Here is a 21,194-nt window from a genome sequence, read left to right as displayed (position 1 = left end):
AATTTCCTCAGCTCAGAAATTAGGGAAATTAAAGTGCAACATGGCTGCTTTAACAAGCAGGTGTATAACAAAGCAAAAACATGCTTTAAATGTGCATAAAATAAAAATTGTAAATTGCATTGAGAACAATACAGGGTGCAATCATCCACTTCGTGAACTCACAGCAAACACATTATGCATGGTCAAAAGGTGACTTGGGGCGCTGGTGGCTCAGTGGTTAGGGCGCGTGCCCCATGTATGGAGGCTGTGGTCTCAAGCGGGCAGCCCGGGTTCAAGTCCAGCCTGCGGCTCCTTTCCTGCATGTCATTCCCCACTCTCTCTCTCTCCCTGGTTTCCAACTCTATCCACTGTCCTATCTCTCAATTAAAGGCACAAAAAGCCCAAACATAAATCTCAAAAAAACAAAAAAGTGACTTTGAAGGCCAGTGTATATCTCAGAAAGCTTAACACTCTTATGTGTACAGGCAATATTTAAGTGCAGCTTCATATCTAGTTTACATGCCTGTAGGTGTAGTCTGTGACGGTAATTGTGAGGACAATATATGCACTAGGTAATGTGGTGGAGGAAATGGCTTTTTTTGTACATTACTCTTTTTGCACTTAAATGACAAGAAGCCAAAAGAATCGTAGAGTGAATCTATGGCTTTGATGACTGCCATGATTATATGCGCAGAGAACTGTACCTGTGTAACTTTCTCCATTAATTTTCCCTTCAGGCTGAGAATTGTGGGTATCAAAAAGCCAAGCAAACAGTTCTTTTCGCCCTGGAGAAGGTCGATTGACTAGGCGAGTGGTTTCAGAACTGCAGTGTACTCCTTCAAAAACACAACCTCTTGAGGGTGTAGTTTGGCCACATTGAGACGGTCACAGACTTCAATGAGCTGGGCTTCGGTGAGACTCATTACCTTTTCAATAGCTTGATACTCTGAGATCCATCTGGTCACAGAGGGGACAACACACCTCATGTTGGCAATGTCTTCAATCACTTCAGCTGCACCTGGTGAGCGGTGAGCTTTGTTCCAAATGGCAGAACATTTTGACGTGGCACTTCTGTACAATTTCCGTGTGGGACCTTGTGATGCAGCCTTATCCAGATCATTTGTGGCGATCAGGTTAAGAGTGTGAGCTGCGCATCGCTGGTGTGGGGGTAAATAAAAGTTCTCATCTTGCTCCTCCTGGACCTCGTCAAGAATTGCAGCAACATCTGCAAATTGCACATCATCTGTGTCCTCTTCTACATCCGATGCTCCATATTCTCTGAAAGCTTTGACAAAATTGCTTCCATTGTCAGTCACTGTTGCTGTGACTTTGCCCTGGATTTGAAACGCACCATGTATCTCGCTAATTTTTGTTGCAATGACATCGTATGTGTGGCGTCCGCTTATTCTTTCACATGCCAACGCTGCCGATTTCCTCTCCAATGTCTCTGGCTCAATCCAGTGACAAGTGATCCCTAAAAAACTCCTATGGTGGGCAGTCCATATATCTGCTGTCGTGCATACTGTATGAATCCCATGGAGTTTTCTGGTTATTGACCCTTTCGTGCTCTGGAACGCTTTGTTGATGCGCTGTGAGTGTAGGACAAGCAACATGCGAGCCGGCGGACATTAACCCTCCTTTCTTTCCCCGCATGTGAGCACTCTCAGCCGGCAGAGCTGGATTAATAGCTGCCGGGGTCATTTCTCCGTTAATGCTAGTTAGCCAACTTACCTCAAGATGCTTCTTCAAATTAGACGTGGAGTCCCACAATGCTGAAAGCAGCTTCGTTGACGGTAAGCAAAGCTTGCACTGCACTGTGATGTTGCGGCCTTCTTGACCAGGTTTGTAGGTAAAATGTTCTCTGAATTTCCATGCCAAAAATGCATTTTTGTCCTCCTCCGGGTCGTTTTTCTCATCCTCTGCCATTGTCATTCGGTTGTGTGGAAAGTGCTATCACGCATTGACTTGCAGCGTACCTGCGCACATAATGCCACCTGCTTCTGCATCCGCACAGTGCAACCTGCATGTAGTTCCGTAAAGTAATCCCTACAAGTAATCCTTTTTTTGAGAAAGTAACTGTATTCAGAATACACCAATTTAAACTGTAACTATAACGGAATACAGTTACTCTTATTTTGTATTTTAAATACGTAACGCCGTTACATGTAATCCGTTACTTCCCAACCCTGGTCATGTCTTGGTCTCAGGCTGGGCAGACTTCGGATTGTAAATCAAGACTTGCCAAGACCACCACTGATAGGCTATTTTTCCACGTCATTACTGTGATTAGAAGAAAAACGCCTCTTGCAATAAGTCACTCACTTAGCGGCAACCTTCCTGTTGTTACGGTCTAAGTGAGTGACACGCCCCCTGCACACAAGATGATGATTTGTGATATTTATGATCTTGGTCTTGTTTTGCCCTGTCTTGGTCTTGTTCTTGACTCGGTCTCGATCCCTTAATTACTTGGTCCTGTCTCGGTCTCTGAGCACTCTGGTCTTTGGCTCTCTTGGTCTTGGTTAGTGTGGTCTTGACTACATCTACGTTTAGCCATAACGTCCAACCACAACTTTATTTTCCCTCAGTTGCATTATTTGCAATCAAGTTAGCAACTTGTGAAGCGCCTGTGTTCACATCAAAAGCACTTCTTTTCACATGGTTTAGGGGAAGGCTTGTCAAGATGTTGGACAGAACATGTAACCCTGTTCTGACACTCAGTTCAAGCGCTCTGATGTTGTTTGTGGCGTTATCAGGGGTAATGCAGATTTGCTGATCCTCTCTCAGTCTACAGGACTTAAGTGACTTTTTCAACTTTTAGCGGACTTTTAGATGTCAACAGTTTCCAATCTTTGATGAAATTAGTCATGACTTTTGATTTTGCTGTCAGAGCCCCCAGACTTTGGAACAGCCTGCCAGAAGAGATCAAATTTACAGAACCAGTTCCTCGTTTTATTTCTCTACTAAAGACATGCTTTTACAAAATCACTTAAACCCTGTGATTTCATTTTGAATCTTTTATCCTATTAGTCTGCTTTTGATGTCTGTTTGTTTTACTATGTTGCTTTAATATTCTGTATGCTTTTATTGTCTCAATTGGTTACCTGTATTGAAAAGTAAATACACAAATTAAGTATTATTATTATTATGAAAGCAATGGTGACCATGAAAGTTAAGTTTAAAAACAAAAAAAATATTGTCACTTTAAAAATAAACACATACCAATTCTCTGGCTTATGTTTCTCATATTAAAAATATCAGGCATCATCAGTGCTCATGTCTGAGCTTTTGGCTTTCGGTCCAAAGTTTCCGTTCAGTAGCTGGATGAGGAAGCACCTGCTGTGGTGGAGGTTTCCTGTGTTTTACTTATGAACCATCCAAAGCTTGCTTCAATTTCCAAAATCGGTTTGATTGTGTGTCTCGTTTATAATTTGAATTTCAAAATGTATGAGTTTTCTTTTAAAGTGCATTATAAGTTTTTGATAACAAATAGTATGTGATATAACAGTTATTGGATCCTTAATGTTTGAACATTTGCTTAAAATTAAAACCAACATTAAGTATGTATGTATGATAATGAGAATGATCTGCTGACTTGACTGTCTATTCGATTGTTTTGGGATTTAAAGTTGATTTAATTTGCTGATAAAAGTTTGAGAAAGATATCGCTTTACTTAGGGTTTTTAGTAGTGTTGTATTCAAGACCCCACTAAGCGAAACCAAGACACACCCAGGACCGAAGCACTCCGAGACCAAGACTAAGACATTTTGGGATCGAGACTGAATCAAGACCAAGACCAAGGCAGGGCGAGACCGAGACCAGACCATAAATATCTCAGAAAAATCATCATCTTGTGTGCAGGGGGCGTGTCACTCACTTAGACAGTAACACTGGGAAGGTTGCGGCTGTAACCGGGGTATGAAAATCAAATCATGAATGACTTGACACATTTTAGTTCTTTTAGAAAGAGGTGTTTTCCTTCTTATCCCAGTAATGATGTGGAAACATATCCTATCAGTGGTGGGCTTTATTTAAAGTCCCCGAGACCTAGACAAGACAAAGTCAAAGACAAGACTGAATCAAAATGGTTTTGATTCCGAGACAAGACCGAGATCTTCCAAAAGTTGTCTTGAGACCGGTCTTGATTTAAAATCTGGAGTCCGCGCAGCCCGATACCGAGATAAGACATATTAAAAATGCTTTTGAATCCGAGACGAGACTGAGACCTTCAAAAAGTGGTCTCGACACCGTTCTTGAGACCAATATCGATTCGGAGTACTTCAACACTAACTTTTAGAATAAAGTTTGAAAAATAACACAATTATTCCACATTACTGCAATTTTCCACTATTTGATTAAATATTTCTGTTCTTCAGGGTCTGAAAAATATGGGCCTGGATTTGTAAATATCTTCTCCTTTTCCTTTTCCTTGGAGACCATTCAGTATAGACAGGTTTTTGTATTACAAGTTATCACTGTGCCCCCCGGTACACAGTGTCACACACTCATACAAAAACCTTTGTCCAATACAGTTTGTGGTAAGTGTTATGTACCTTATCTCCGTCCCACTTCTTGCAGTCAAACCCAGATTTAATTGAATAACACTTTGGCACTAGTTTATTTTTATTCTATCTTTTGAACCTTATAGTTTCAGATTTCTTTAAAATAAAAATTAATCACAACTTCACTTCACACATTTACCTTACTTCTAGCTTTGCTTGTTGTGGAACCAGGAAGGTGATGTTTTTTGCACTCCGTGAAATTCAAACCGATTGTATTGAAATTTGGTCCAGGTACTAAGGGTGCACAGAGAAAGACCATTGGTGATGGGCAAAAAAAAATACAAAGTGCAAACATTACAACACATAATAACTCAATCACAACAAAACATCACAACAAAAATGCAACCTATGGAAGAGACACCTGACCAACAAAAACAAAACCCCAACAGTAAAAGAACAAAAACAAAAGCCAGACCAACATTAGAATTTGAGCAGCGTAATAACTCATAACTCAGGCAACACATGACTTCTTACCTGAAACAAATATCCAAATATGCAAGACCTGCACATTTTGTTATGCATTAACTAGCAAGTTTTTGCATGCTAAAATGCTGAACTAAAAGACACACTAAACAAACACTTTCCAGAGCTGGATCTATGTGTGCTGACGGTAGCTGCTGAGGAAGATGGATCTCCTCTGTTAATCACACTTGCACATTTGGCACAGTTATTCTGTGCTTTGTGCATATGACAACAAAATACTTTGTCTCGTTAATTATCACCATTTATTCAGTGGCTTACAAACTTGGACAGTGGCCTCGGCTGCTTTTGTGAATGCCTTCCTCCGTTCAGTGTATAACGGTTTCTTTATGTAGCAGGAAGCTGTCTGACCATCTGGTTTCATTTTCATCTGCTTGGAAAGACGTTTTTGTCATGGGATTTATCACTGTGGCCGTCATATCACACTGTGATATAACACCATACAAAAAACTACACTCTGTACACTGGCTGTCACAGCACAGAAATGCTTTAACTTTAAGTTTGAAGTTTTTTTACATGATGATTTAAAAAGGGATCAGCAGGTTGAAATATCCTAATGAACTGTTTTTGATAAGAATTGTAAAAGTGGAAAAGAGTAAAAAAACAAATGTATTAAACTTAAATGTGTAGAGGGCTAAAACCACGGACAAAAGACGCCCATCCTTTTGTGAATAACATTATTGCTCTGGCATACTTTGCATGTTTGGCAGTTGGTTTGTAAATTTCCCCTTTCTCTTTTCATTTTTTTATAAAGTTTGTCATAGGGTTATCTTATTCTTGCGGAAGAATTGCCCAAGGAAATGTGCCTGGCCTTGATTTATGAATACCTTCTCCTTTTCTGCAGACAAGGTGTCTGTGTGCTTCTGTTTAGTTGAGAATAGGTTTTTGTACGACTACATATCACTGTGGGTCCACTCCATACACGTTGCTTCATACTCGTACAAAAACCTTAGCCTCATAGGGTGCATGGTTTGTAATGTTTGTACAGGAGTATCTACTTTACGACGGTTCCTTTTTATGTTAAACCACAACATTATGATAGAAATTTACACTTTCACACGTGCATTTGTCTAAGAACACATAATTGTCAATTTTTCCTGAGAGTAGATTTGTTAGATTAGTGTAGGCTTCAGAATGAAGTGTCACCTACGTACTTGTTTGAGTGACAGCATTTTATGAGTCTCTCTGCTGATGGAGGTTTTTGTCATTGGATATATCACTGTGGCTGCTGCTATATAGTACACTGTGAAATAGCTCCATACAAAAACTGCGCTCTGCACACTGGACATCCCGTCAAACAAATTCTAACAATTTAACAGTAGAACTTTTCACATTTTTTAAACAAGATAAGCGCATTCTGCAAATGTTTTACTGAATCAGTTTTTACTTTTAATATCACAACCTGCTTTGGGTCCCTGTCTGAAATTCATCGAATTCCATTAAACAGAATCATGACAATGAGCTGTAAAATAATCGAACAGAAGCAGGAACCACTAACCGGCAGGACAAAACTAAAGGGACAACACATAGCCTCAGACAGCACACTTTACAATCTCTACAACCTTCTTCCCTCTGACTGATCTCTCACCTTCAGTACTGAGAGAGCCATGTCAAGCTTTGTGCCCACATCCATTAGACTCATGAAAGGCTGATCTTTTTTTTTTTAAACACCACTCTTTTTAACCTTTCTTAAACCTATTCATTCACCTATTTATCATGTTTTTAAGATATCCCACATGTTAACTTAAATGTTTATTATTTTCCAACCGTAGATTTTCTTTTAGCATTATTTATTGCTAATCTGTCATGCATCTTTTGTTATGGCTTACAAGCTTCACTCACTCAGGACTCTTTGATTGCACTTTGGATGTTGATATGTTAGATGTGTGTGTGTGTGGTTTGTTTTTTTGTGCTGTGATGTCAGTCATTTCAGCCCTAACCCTATGCTTTCCTTCTAATAACAGTAATGACGTGAGAAAGAAGCCTATCAGTGGTGGTCTTGACTGTTCTTATATTTAAAATCTGGAGACCGCCGAGTCTGAGACCGAGACATGGCCGAATTAAAAATATTTTGATTCCGAGACGAGATAGAAATCTTCAAAAAAGTGGTCTTGAGACCAGTCTTGAGACCAAGACCAATTTCAAGTAGTACAACACTACGCAAAGGAGTTGTCAAATTGCTAGTCAGTATGTGAAAATGATCTTTGTTGATACTAATTGACAGTGGGAAAGAAGGCTCGTCTAAGATGCTCTGTTTTTGGATTTACACACACAATTTGTTTTTTCCCTCCTCTCCTGAGTATCACTTCTGTGCTTCAACTCCGTGCATGAACAGGTTTTTGTATTACTGTAAGTCACTGTGGCTCCCCCCATACACAGTGCCACACACTCATACAAAAACCTGTGTCTGATATTTTGCATTGTTAGTTCTTCTTTTTTCCAATTAATTCAATTTAAGCATCAGGAGCAATCTAGAAATTTTAGTATACTCTTTGAACCAAATGATTCTATGTTTCTCTTTTATGCCTGATTAGGGGCATGGCTGCAGTGATGGGAAAGTTTGTCTTGTGGTCCGTCTATATACCTAACATTAGTTCTGGCATCAAATTCTCAATTCAACAATTTAATGTTTTTGGATAAAACTCTGTTAAGACGTTCAGGGTACTCACTTTATGCTTTACCTGGACAGCTGCTCGGCCAGTTGTTATATTCAGTACACGCACATTTCAGCAATAAGGCCGTTCAAGGTGCTTCACACACGACATGCAGAGCATCATGACAAACGGAAAAAGAGACATTAAAAATGAAAACGTAAAGATCACTCAAATAAAGCGTTAACAATCACAAAGATTAAATATGAATATAGGTTTAAGATAGGTTTTTATATAGGTTTTTTTAAATATGACTCAGTTCAAAAACTCCACCCTGCAGACTCACTTTCTCCATATACACCGTGCACATTTTCTTCTGATCTAGTTTTTAAATTTCATCATATGTTATCACTTACCTTAAGCATCATTTAGCTGTTCATTTAGACTTGTAAGGATATATTTCTTCTTTTTTTTTCATTCTGTAGGATGACTGTATTTTGCTGAAGCCAAAGCCTCTCAGGGTTATATATGGTCTTTAAATACATCATTCTTTTTACAAGAAAAAGACTGTTTGTGTCTGTTGAGAGGTTTTTGTATTGGTGTGAAACACTGTGGCCCCCAGTGTACACAGTGAAACACCGCAACACAAAAACCTTCAAGACACAGGGTGGCTGCCTCATCCTTTACTGCAGTACACAAAGCAACCGCTCTGGTTCTAATCTTTCAAATAATGCAAAACTATTATAAGGATTTTTATTACCATTGTGCTTTTCATTAAATTACATTTCTCAATGTTAGGGATAACTATTTAATTCTGAACGTTAAAACTGCCAGAGAATGAAACGTGATCAGTTCTTATCATAGTGAATATCTGCACACTATTTTGCCAGCAAAGACACGTGGATTTTATCCCTGAAAACTGAAAAATAGATCGATAGATGGATATGCGAACACCTCCTTAAAATACACCAGAAAACTGAAATTATTAGGAAAGATAATTGAACTAAGTCAATCATTAATGAAGAGTCAAGTAGTTTAAAAAGAACAGCAAAATAATTTATCAAATATGTTTTTAACCTCAGAATGTGACCGTGCACGCACTAAAGTATTTTCATAAAACTAAAATTAAACATGTTAGGTGATTGAAAATTGATACATGAAACACACCTACATGGGGGAACAGAATATAATAAAAAGTAAAGACATACAACATGAATGCTTTATTTTCACAGCAATTTACGCAGTGGCACAGGGTCTGTAGAAAACCAAGGATTATATCGCAGGGCAATGTATTAAACTGAATTAGATTTAATAAGTGACATATGCTGACTTTGATTGGTCAATGGAATGTCAAGTCAGAGCAAAATCTTCTACATGAACACTTATGTTATGTAATAAGATAACACAAGATATACTTGGGGAAATTTTCCTTGGACTCCATCCAATTGCAAATTCCAAGTTATATTGAACAACTACACAGAATAAAAAAATCAGCAACTACAGGCAGTTTGCAGTAGACGAAGGAAAATAAACAATTTAAGAGAAATTAAATAGATAGTAAAAATAGATCGCTTAACATATTAAAAAAATAGAGGAGTGAGCAATTCTCTGCTTGTTTAATCTAATATTTCAAACTTCATTGTGTTCATTTTCTTAAAGCCTGTTTTTTAAGGAGATTCATCAAGAAAAAGGTGGACCCTAACTTTTATCAAAAGCTGAATATTTTATAACAGAAGACTCGAGTTGCTAAACTGCTTTTTGCACAAGATGTCTTTTTAATGTTTTTATACTTACTATAAAGTCCCATGAATGTGTCAAATCTAAAAATGTCACACAATGTTACAAGATCTCACATAGTGGTGGTTTGAATACCTTTTACCTTTTTAGGTTAACTGCATCAAGACAACAGATCATTTTATGTGTTTGCCACTAGATGGCAGTCTTTGCTTACTTTGGTCAACTTTATAAGGCAGCATGCACGTGAAGCATCACAGCCACAGCTGCCAGAATAATCTCCCCAAACCCAGCCTAACAGAACTCAACAACAGGGGCCATAACACGCATTGCAACTTCAGTACAACAGGACATCACATATCCACTAAACACCAACCTCAACCCACTTCCCTCGGGTCGGAGGTACAGAGCACTGAGGTGCAGAACGGCTTGCCTTTGGAAAAGCCTGATCCCTGCTGTTAAAGATGCCCTGAACAAAAGGCCTCACTGAACAAGCCACAGTGTGAACTTTTGATTGATGTTTGACATTGTTTGTTTTGTGTAGAAACTGTTCTTTGGTTGGAATTGTCTGTTGGACAGAAACCGTGCTGTGAAAAGGATAAAGTCTGACGTATCTAAAATGTTGCCTTTTATTTCAACAAGCTGACATTATTGCACACTTCTTTTCAAGTCAAACTCTTCATCAACTTGCTTTAATAAAGAATTTTTGAAGTGACTCTAATAAACAAAAGATGACACATTACATATGAAGAAAATGACTGGTAAATAAAGGGAGAATGATAAATAGAAATGTAGAAATGGCTTGGAGGTCATTTTATCAACCAATTCTTAGTAACCCTGTGTTTAGCAATCAGAGGTTAGTAAAGGAATTTGTTAAGAAGAAAATGAAAGTTTTGTCAGTTAATGTTATCTCATGTTACCAGCCTTAAACTAAATTACTTTTTTTTGTAGATTGCATCCTTGTTCAGTTTTCAAAAAGAATGTAAGAAGATAAATTAGCAACTAAAAGAGAAAGAAACAATAAGAAGAGATAAAAAACAACGAGGGTTGATATAAGCTATAAGCGCTTTTACACCGCAGGTCACACCTACACATTCACACACTGATGGTACTGATGTCCATCAGTAACTAATCCCATTCATACACATTCACACACCACCAACGAAGCAGCGGGCGCAACTTGGTGTTAAGTGTCTTGCCCAGGGACACATCAGACATGTAGCTGCAGGAGCTGGTGATGGAACCCCCCACCTTCTTGTTTAGAGACGATCGACTCGACCAAATGAGCCACAGCCGCCAACACTTTTCTGTAGAGTTGTGCTGGTGGGCGGTGTCTACAGTGTGCATGTTTGCTTCTTCATGCTTGGATACAAACTGGTTTGCAAATGTATGCAGTGGCATACGAGTCTCTCACTTGAGGAAGTTTATTTGTAGCTCAGACAGTTTCTACAAAGTTTCAGTGCCACAGGTGTGGTCCCAGAGGTGCACAGAGAAGGGGGAAGTGACTCTCTAAAGATGATATTTTTAGCAAGGCCAGGAAACTAGAAAACCCATCTGAGCTTAACTGATAAAAGACATTTGCAAAGATCGACTTGATGTGGAGTTATTTTTGATGTTCTTCGATTCCTCAAAAGCTTTTCAACACAGGCCCACCATCATTTATAGTCAAGGCCGCCCATAATGAGGGGAAAAGGGAAAGCTTTCTGGGGCCTAGCCGCACTGGTGGGCCTATTATGGTGAGGTAAAACATTGTCCATCCTCATTTTAAGCAATAAGTACCATTTATTTGAACTAAAATACTCAACATTACTTACTGACACAACAAAATTAGACATTTTATTTTGTGTTGCCTGTATCAAAATGCTATCCCCCTATTCTTAAAGTGGGATGTTTTTTTTAAAAAGGCGCATGAGATATATATATATATTTATATATAATAATTTATTTGAATCAGGGACAGTGTACAAAAAAAAACATTAGTCTCAGAAGAGAAGAGATGCTTTGTACCAGATTTAGCTAGCTAGCTAATTTCCATCTGTTGTCCCTGGGCAGATGATGGCAACAGCAAAATACAAATCAACCAGTGTCACACACACACACACACACACACACACACACACACACACACACACACACACACACACACATTTCATAAGAGAGAAGAAAGACATAGAACAATTTACAGATATTAAAACATTATGTACAAGTTTCCCTGTAATGTAAAGACATGAGAACCATGGGTTTAGGTTACAGAAAATACACTTTAATAGAATTTTTAAACATCATAAATCACATTTTTGAAATTACAATATACAGTAGTTTGTGGATTATGTTCATGTTTTTAAAACTAGATTAAAATGAAATACCAAAAATCACAAATTTGCTTGTCTGTGTTGTGCATCCGTTCCATCCCTTATTGACTCCTTATCTGAAAAATAATGGAAAACAATATTAAAAAATACATTCATTTAACTTGTCAATGACACATTGCTGAACAGAGGCGTGATTTGAAAAGTCTGCTGCTTGTGCAAGAATATGATTCATTTACAGCGTTTTTACGTTTCCTTGGTGATATTTTCTTGAATCAAAGTTCATATTAGACATACAAAGCATTTTAAAACAGACCTTATGGTCACTACAGACAGACGCAGTAGTGCCTTGAGCCTAGCAACAGTGAGCGTCGTGAGAGCTCAGTGAGAGAAGCTCTGAAATTGAGGTTGTGAACGCTGCCAGTACAAATAAAATAGGCGTTAATGGACACAGGCCTTTTTTGCATTTTAAAGTAATCTACCTTTGAATTAGTTCAATCAACCACATTAAATTCTCCACTCAGAAGGTAAACTTCACAGCCTTTGTTTTTTAAACATGTCAAATTTCCTTTAGCTTAACGGGTAGATTCATTTGAAATACATCTGAACCAGAAGGGTTTGCAATCCATCACATGTACAAATAGATTCATCTAACTGTGTCGTGTCTTTTCATATCCTGCACATTCTGGTCTGTGAAGATCCGCAGAAGTTTTTACACCCGCAGAAAAAATGATGCTCATGAGTTTGTAAGTAGTATTTATATCGCTTACATCACTGACATTGATTTCATACCTTCCAATGATAGTAAAACTATAATACAACATACTGTATAACTCAGTAAAACTAATGTGCAGAAAAAGCCTTTACGTTTACCTTGACTAGGCTGATTATCATGCTGTAGAAGAGAGAGGCTATGAAGAGGAATATGAAAGAGGCGGCTGTGGACCACAAGCTGCTGAACTCATCCTCTTCAACGGCATCATGTATATTGTATTCACCCCAACTCACTTTTGACTCTGAAGGAAAATATAAGAGGTGGTTAGATGAGAGGTGTCTGTGTGTGTGTCTGTGTATCTTAACATAGTCTTTGTACGTTATGGAATAGTGCATATACACGAGTGTTTCTCTCTCTTTTACATGTTATACGGTAATTTCTCATGTTGCATAGTGAAACAGCAACATAAAATCCCTTGCTGTTTTGTGCTTGTTCTTCAATTTGTTTGATGTTATAATTCATTCATGAATATGTAACAAACTTTTTCTCAATGCAACATTTATTTGAAACACTCAGCACACATATCAGGCTGTTAGAGCACTTGACAAAGACAGATTAAAACACCATTTTATGACAAACAGAACAAAATTGAGACATGGATGTTGTTTTTTACAATGACAGACACTGGTGACATCACAGGGTGCACGTTTTAACATCACACGGTTTGCAAACACAGACAGCAGAACACATGAGCACTAAAAAAAACAACATTTAGAGCTAAGTCTTCTGTATGTCACATTCTAAGGAGTTACCCTGGGCCTTAGACACTGCCTGTGGATTCATGGAACTATTGCTGCCAGCAGGCCAGACGTTGCACGTGTACATGTGGTTGTTCCACTTGTCCTTGGTTGTGTAGTAAACACTTGTTACTGAGTAGCCTTGTTGGGTCTTCTGAGGTGGGAAGTTAATGCCATCAACATAGTTTCCAGTCTTTTGTCCAATGTACTCAGACCAGGCGATGTAGTAATCCTGCTGTTCAAGACTGGAGACCAGGCACACTAGAGTGACCTCGTTTCCTTTGCTGATTTCCTCCTCTGGGAGGACGTGGACGGTCACTTTTGTTTTCTTCCAATCTGAAAGAGACATTTGATTTAGAGAAGGACGTTCATTTACAGGATTTATATTCACGTGTAAGTAACATACTGTACCTCCTTTATGGACAGTCAGGTCTTGAATTACTGGTGTCATATTGTCTCTCATGGCAGAACATCTCACTTTGTTGACTGTCTGCCACTCTGAGAGACTCCGAGTCAACGTACTGATTTTGCTGTGTTGACCATTTCTGGAATTTGGCGTCGAAGTAATGGCATCAGACACATTGTGTTCATTAATTTGCCAAGTTATTCTCATGTCGTTTACAACACTCCTGTCTTGTCCAGAAACGATACAGTCCAACTTTGCCTGGTTGTTGTTGAACAATTCTTTGGGACTTGGTTGGTTAAGGGCCAATGTGACAGCAGCTACAAAAAAAGAGAGTTAGAGGAATTCATCTCGTATCACCTTGATACTGTATTATTGTTGACAGTTTAGTTGTAATAAATAAACAGCAGTATTAGGATAGGATTGTATTAGACTTGTACCTTTTGAGGCCTTCTTCATATATAATTTGCCTTTGTGTGTCACCTCACATGTGTACACGGCTTTACTGTCCCAGTCTGTGTTCTTCACATTCAGAACACTGACAGCTGAAAACGTGTTCCTGAATGATTTGGGGGGCCAAGTAGTGAAGCCAGTTTCTTCTATTTCATTTTTCTTCCATTTTACCATCAATTCATTGGGAAAAAAATCATAAATTGAACACATCAGAGCCCGAATGTCTTCTCTTGGCACCAATACCAACGTTATCTTTGGAGGGAGTGTGTTGTCTTTTCAATTTGTAGGTGGGAAAGGAAGGAGAGAGGGAAATATTTTTAGATTTCATCAGAAATACATTATATTAGAATCTTGGGGCTAAATGTAAAACTTAAATAAATAAATGCTAAAAACAAGAAAATGTATATGGATGAAATAAAAGGTTAAAAATCACCTTGCAAGTTGACACTTTTGGATCCTCCAGGATACGTCATAGAACAGTTAAAAGATTTCCTTGAACCCCAGTCAGATTTGGACACTTGGGCCAGACTAAGACCTGTGAATTTGTTGTCATTGACAGATGTAGAATATTGTACAGAAGGTAAACTGGTCCCGCTGTCATCCGTCCACTGGAAAGTACTCTTTGGGATGAAGTCATGAGCCAGACAACCAACAGTGATTTGATTTCCAGTCCCGGAGCCGCATTGAACCACAGGGAACAGAGTCGGTGCAGTTCCTTTAGAAAAGATTTTATAAAGCCAAATTAATAGAAATTACTGATTATTATCACAACTGCCTTTTTTAAATGTAAACAAAATAGATTTTATATTTTAATGACAGAATAACAAAAGGCAGACCCAAAGTGCTCTATGTTAGATCAATCAATCAAATAGTCAGAGTGAGGGGGAATGAGCTGCTGACCCTCCGCTTCCCAACCAAAGTCCCTACAGACTGAGCTACTGCCCGCCCCTATCTCATAACTATCTCATTGTTTTACATTATTTTGATGTTTAGTTTTAAGCGGCAATTTTTCCCCCCGATATTTTATTTATTCAGTCTATAAAGTATTAAAAATTAATTTTCCATCTTTATTAAAACTCACATAATCGTGGATACCAGATTGTCTTTAATAGACGGAAAATGGAGGTATTATGAAAACACATTCCTTAAACCTGTATCCTTGTCAGAAACAAATGTTTGAATAATATATATATTTTTTTTTAATTGTACTTAAAAAAGAAACTGATTAAATAAAAATGTAGATAACGTTGATTCCAGAAATCCTCACACCTTTCAACTTTTTGAATTTATTTAGCCAGCTTGCACAGTAAACAAATATAAGACAATATTTTGAAAACAATATGAGAAAATCTAACATTCATCTTATTTTTGTTTGTCTGGTCAACACCAGTCAACAGATTGGAGGTGAACATACTAATGAAAGAACCTCACATAAGCAAAACCTTAAGATGTCATGATAATAATATAATTTGTATATATCATGTATTAAATGAGTTTTTAGAATATTTATGTAAGCCTATTGTTTAATAGTTGCCAATTTGTGGGAGAAAGTTATTTCATGAGCTATGCTCTCAATATCAACGATCAACAATTTAATCTTCATTGCGAAAATAAAGTCCCATGAAGGTCAATTTTCCTGCGATTTACTTTATATTTATTTTATACTTTCACACAGAGACCTTTCACACAGAAAACTTAAATATATCTCAGCTCAACGGTAGTCTTACCTCTCATCACTCAGTATGAGGTCTTGTGAATATCCACAAAATTAAAAGTTGGTGAATATTAATGTGGGGAAAAAATTCTGAGGTCCTCCCCAGCAGCAGTTAAAATCCAGACAAAGTCATGTTTACTTAAAACCCTGTCCTGCATAGAGTTGTAATGCCAAGAAAGCCGTTTTCTAATGCTTTCAAGGAAACAGCTGCATTACCAACCAACTGTCTCTGCTTTCTGATTCTGCTATTTGTAAACCTAAACATTACGACCGGGTCCAACTTCTCAAGCATCAAAAATCAGTTAAAAAAAGATAAATATAGTAATCACTAAAAATAAGGTTTTAAAGTGACTTACCTGAATTAACAGTGACTGCAGTCCCTTGACCCCAGTAGTCAAAGTAAGCACAGTGATACATCTCAACTCAATGCTTCAACAAAAACCTGAAGAACCAGAAAAACACCTTATTAAAGGTTTGAAAACCACCAAGTCCTGATCTGTAGGAAACTCTAGTGTCCCCCTATAAGTGTATGTTCATGTTGAGTCTTTGACTCTTTTTAAAGTTGAGATTTACTAAGAATAACATTTACATACATGAACTACCTACGACTTCAAACTACTAAATAAACAACTTTTACCTAAAAATATGCTTATAAAAACCATTACAGTTAGTTTCCTTATAGTTCAATGTGAGATATTTTGTCCAGTCCCCTTTTGTCCATCTTTAAAATAGGATAGTTTAAGATTGTTGCTCTCAGGTTTTTGTACAGCTGTATATCACAGTGCCCACCCCAAATAACACTGTGATAAAGCCTCATACAAAAACTAAACACTGTTTCCTGTATGGAGCGTCAGGAAACGTTTATTATTAGCAGTGGGTAACAATCACACTGAACTTAAATTCTATAATTTTCTTTATCTTATAATTGATAATTTATCATAATGAATCATTGTGATACTTTGGCTTATGTATGCATATTAATCTGAATATTTGAGAAACAAGAATTCAGATGATGGTGAATAGAAGATGATGCCTATTCTTCAATTATCTATGATAATCCTCAAACTAAAGCATCACAATCTTTTATTTTAGGAATCTATTGTTAAAAATATATTTTATTTTCTAAATATCAAAACAAATGATCAAACATTTTGTAATGAGAATTAAAAATGTAATAAGTTTGCACAGACCATAAGTCAATTGGAGGGATCAGTCATGAGTATGGCAGCTGTGGCTTAGTGGTAGAGTAGACTGTCTCTCAACTGAAAGGTCGGGGTTTGATCCCCAGCTCCTGCAGCTACATAGCCTACGTGTCCTTGGGCAAGACATTTAACCCGAGTTGCTACTGCTGCTTCTTTGGTGGCGTATGAATGTGTATGAATGGATGAGTTAACACTGATGGTCACTTCACATAGCAGCCTCTACCATCAGTGTGTGAATGTGTAGGTCTGACCTTGGGTGTAAAAGCACTAGTAGTCAGAAGACTATACAAATGCTATACAAGCTCAAGTCCATTTACCATTCTCCATTTCTTAGTGTTAGAACTATTCCTACTTCAATTTGTATCTGTGGAGGATAACTTGGGGTCAGGGCATGGTGTTTAAAAAAAAGGTGAATCTAAACAAAAACTGTTGTTTTTTTCTTTGTTTTTTACATAACTTTCAGTGAGTCATTAGTCAGACACAGTAACATCTGCAGCAGTTTTTGTACAGCTCTCTGACTTCCTGTATCACTGTGGGTCTCTGGCACAATAATAAACAGCAGAGTCTTCAGCTGTCAGGCTGTTCATGTGCAGATACACCTGGTCCACATCGTTGTCTCTTGATATGGTGAAGCGATTCTTGACTGACGTGGAATAATATTTAGTGCTTCCACTCGGAGCAGAAATATGGGAAACCCACTCCAGTCCTTTTCCTTCAGCCTGTCTGATCCAGCTGATATCAGCGCTGGAATCTGATATTCCTTTGTACGTACAGGTGAGTTTGTGGGATTGTCCAGGACTTTTTACCACCGGTTCAGACTCAGTCAGAGTCTGACTGCGCACCACTGTGGAGAAAAACAGACTGATCAGAACAGAGCCACACACAAACCCTGACACATACAAAGACAAGGCTATATATGTGTGTGTATTTACCAGAAACTGATAGCATGAGAAACGTTAAACACCCGGATAAAGTCATTGTAAAAATGTGTGTAAATCTGGTTGTTGGATTGGTGTGTTCTCAAGTTGCAGGGAGATTAAAAGCAATGGAAAAAGGGAACATTTGCATTGCCACACCTCACATATCTAAAAATGAAAAGCATGAAGATTCAACGTCAGTTTCAACATCATTTGACTGGTGCAGTCTGAACCAGACGTTACTTCCTCTTTTCTAGATCCTTGCTTGTGTTGTACTTACTCTCTGATGTTTGTTGCTTTGGAAAAAAACATATATGAAAAGTAGATTCTGCTTCATCTCTCTACACTAGATGTGTTTTTAAATGAATGGAGTTTTCAAGGCTGGTTAGACACGAAGAACATAAAATGAGTTGATCCTGTACTCTGTGTCAGATTTGTAACAATCAGTTTGGGAAAACATGCAAACATATTTTCATCTGAAAGGATTGTGAAAGTCTTTTTACCGCAACGAATATGTGTTGAGTGGATTGGGAAAGCATTATTGATATTTAAAGAATTACTTCAGGGTGTTGACTCTGAAACTTTCACTGTTGACCTCATTTTAGGAGATTTTCCTTCGTCTCTGCTAGCTTAAATTGACAGTGAAGAACTTTTCATTTGTGTTTGATATTTGTCAACGCAGCATATCTTCTCTTTATGCTGATCTTGTCCCGTGCTGGAGAAAAGTTGTGTTTTCTGATAAAATAAATACTCCTGCTGTCTTTTAACCATCAAAACATCACTTATGAATCATTTGTGTGGAGTTTGGCAGAGTGCTGTATATCGCCTTTCCCGACAAACACCCTGCAGTGAAAGAGATTACAAAGAATAAAAAAAGAACAATCTTCTTCCAGATCATCTCATTTGCTTTTGTAGGACGTTCATAGGAATATTACTTTTAGTCCGTTCAATAAGAAGCTAAAAAAAACTGCTCACAGGAACTGGAAATAAATTCCATCAGTGACCAGACAGTAAACAGAGAAAAGAAGAATATGAGACCTGATTGACTGCAATTATTCATAAAAGTTTAATCATATATTCACTTATATTACACATAATTGGCATTGTAGCCATAAGTCTGTATTATCTGTTGTGGTTGTTGTGATTGTTCGTAGGACCTGAGCAATAAGTGATTTTCAGGGCTGATACAGATATCAATATTAGGAAGAGAAAAAAAACTGGTACTGATATATTGGCCGATATCTTTCTTGAATGTATTTTCTGTTTGTAGAGCTGGATAGATAATATAGATATATACGAATGTATTTTGTTTATACCTCAAATGCAGTGATACCACTTGTGGAAAAGATATTTCATGAAGACAAGATGCTCACTGAACTGAAAAGTAACTGCGCATGGACGTGCTTCACTTGACTCTTTGGAGTAATAATGCTTGTTGTAATCCAAAGAGCGCCCTCTGCTGGTGAAAGAGAACTGATAGTGTAATACAATGACACTCAACTAAAAGGCGATTTGACTGGTGAATAACTGCAGTGATATCGACACATATCTGCAATAACATTAGCCAATACCAATAGTAAATATCTATATATCTATATTTAATATTAAACGAAATATCGGCCGACATCATTGGCTGGCTGATTAATCTGTCGGGCTCTAATTATTTATTCTACTTTCTCAGCCCAGCCAGGATTCTTCCGATCTTTCCACTATTGCCAAATGTTGCCAACTGCTTGCTTGCACTGGATTTCACACTTGCACTATGATTTATGTTGGGTCTGTTTAAATAACGTAATTCAGTGAACACTGTAGACTTGTCTCATGTCTTCTTTTTCTTGGTAAATCAAATCAATAACTCTTAGTATGATGGTATGAAAAAACAGATATGATTGAGATCACACTGCTGATTCTCTGTGGAGGTTTTTGTGCAGCTGCTCCACTGTCCTCACTCACTGTGTCTTCACGAGCACAGAAGTAAATAGCAGAATCTGCTGCTGTCAGTGTCTGGATCTGGAGGAACTGAGTGCTGCTGGGCACATCTTCTGTCATACTGAAGCGACTTTGAAAGGAGCTTGCATAGCTAGCAGAATTGCTGCCAGCATTCATCCTCCCAATCCACTCCAGAGCTCTCCCTGGTTTCTGTCTGATCCAGTGGATATAGTAGCTCGTCATGTCAAACCCAGATATGATACATGACATCTTCACTGTCTCTCCAGGTCTTTTCACCTCAGAGGGAGACTGCTCCAGTCTGATCTCACTCCAAACTCCTGTTGTCATAGAAATATTGATCATTATCAACAAAACGTGAAAAAAAGGTTTGACATTTACACAAAGTATTAAAGCAGGATGGATTGTCTCACCATGAATAGTAACTACAAGTAATAAACTCCAGATACTACTTTTACCCATTCCTCTGTTCAGTGCTGTCTGATCTCAGATTTTCAAAAGTGTTCAGAACTGTCCGATTGATCTGCCTCAAGTTACTGACGGTGTGTTTATAAGGGAGGACGAGTTTGCATAGACCTCCCTCTACAGGTTCAAAAGAGAAACTGTGACTGATACATTTCCATAAGAAGAGAATATCTTCAGCAACAGAGCAAGCTCTAAAATATCACAGTCATGGCAGATCGCCAAAGCATGTTTTTTCCCGAAATGATAATCTCTTACTTTTCATCTTGATATGCAAAAGGGAATATTGTAGCTTGTGTGTTTGAGATGAAGCTATATTGTTAATGTAGATATGTTATCAGATGATATTTTCTACCCGATTCCATGAGCACTGAATTAAATGTTTCCCCAAGCATTTCTTGGGATCACGATACACAACATTAATCTATAAATATTCAGGAACAATCAAGCTTCTCTACGTTTTTTTCTGCACTGATGTCGGCTGCAGTGGAAGTCTGATTGGGTTTATAGCACACTATTCTTCCTCATGTACAGGTAAAACAAAAATCCTCTATTGTTCTGTGAATACATAAAGATTCCTCACATCATACTTATCAGAGTGTGTTGTCTTTATAAAGTCAACATTATGTGTGATTGAACTGCATTGCTCTGGATTATTTGTGCTGGTCTTTTGGTGATTTGTGTCAGTGGAGCGTACACAGACTCAGTAATACACAGCTGAGTGAGTCGGCAGGACGCAGTTTTGTCAGTTCATACAACAATAAGAGGGGAGCACATGTCTTCACACACAAACCTATACCTGCCCTCTCAAGCTTTAAGGACCCAGCATTGAGAAAGAAAAGACAATTGTTTTATTAGTCTATTTAATCATTTGTTGTTGTTTAACGTTTGGTTTAAAAGTCCTTTCCAGGATCCTTGGTGAAGATTTAAG

At 37.9% G+C, this 21,194-nt stretch overlaps 1 long non-coding RNA gene and 1 gene segment (V, D, J or C); both read right to left on the bottom strand.

The window, feature by feature from the left end:
- Positions 1-12,705: 12,705 nt before the first annotated feature.
- LOC109979354 (immunoglobulin gamma-1 heavy chain-like) lies at positions 12,706-20,329 on the bottom strand. The segment is given in 7 exon segments: positions 12,706-13,501; positions 13,577-13,888; positions 14,009-14,293; positions 14,455-14,736; positions 16,092-16,152; positions 19,808-20,121; positions 20,215-20,329. Coding segments are annotated over 7 exon segments (1,659 nt in total).
- Positions 17,365-18,045, bottom strand: LOC114917642 (uncharacterized). Its single transcript, XR_003806317.2, has 2 exons — positions 17,870-18,045; positions 17,365-17,781 (listed from the first exon to the last, which is right to left on the bottom strand). It is a non-coding gene; the product is annotated as an uncharacterized lncRNA (long non-coding RNA).
- Positions 20,330-21,194: the final 865 nt, after the last annotated feature.

The sequence above is a fragment of the Labrus bergylta genome, chromosome 16, assembly GCF_963930695.1.
Source record: "Labrus bergylta chromosome 16, fLabBer1.1, whole genome shotgun sequence".
NCBI lineage: Eukaryota > Metazoa > Chordata > Actinopteri > Labriformes > Labridae > Labrus > Labrus bergylta.
This window is presented reverse-complemented; position numbering and strand designations above follow the sequence as displayed.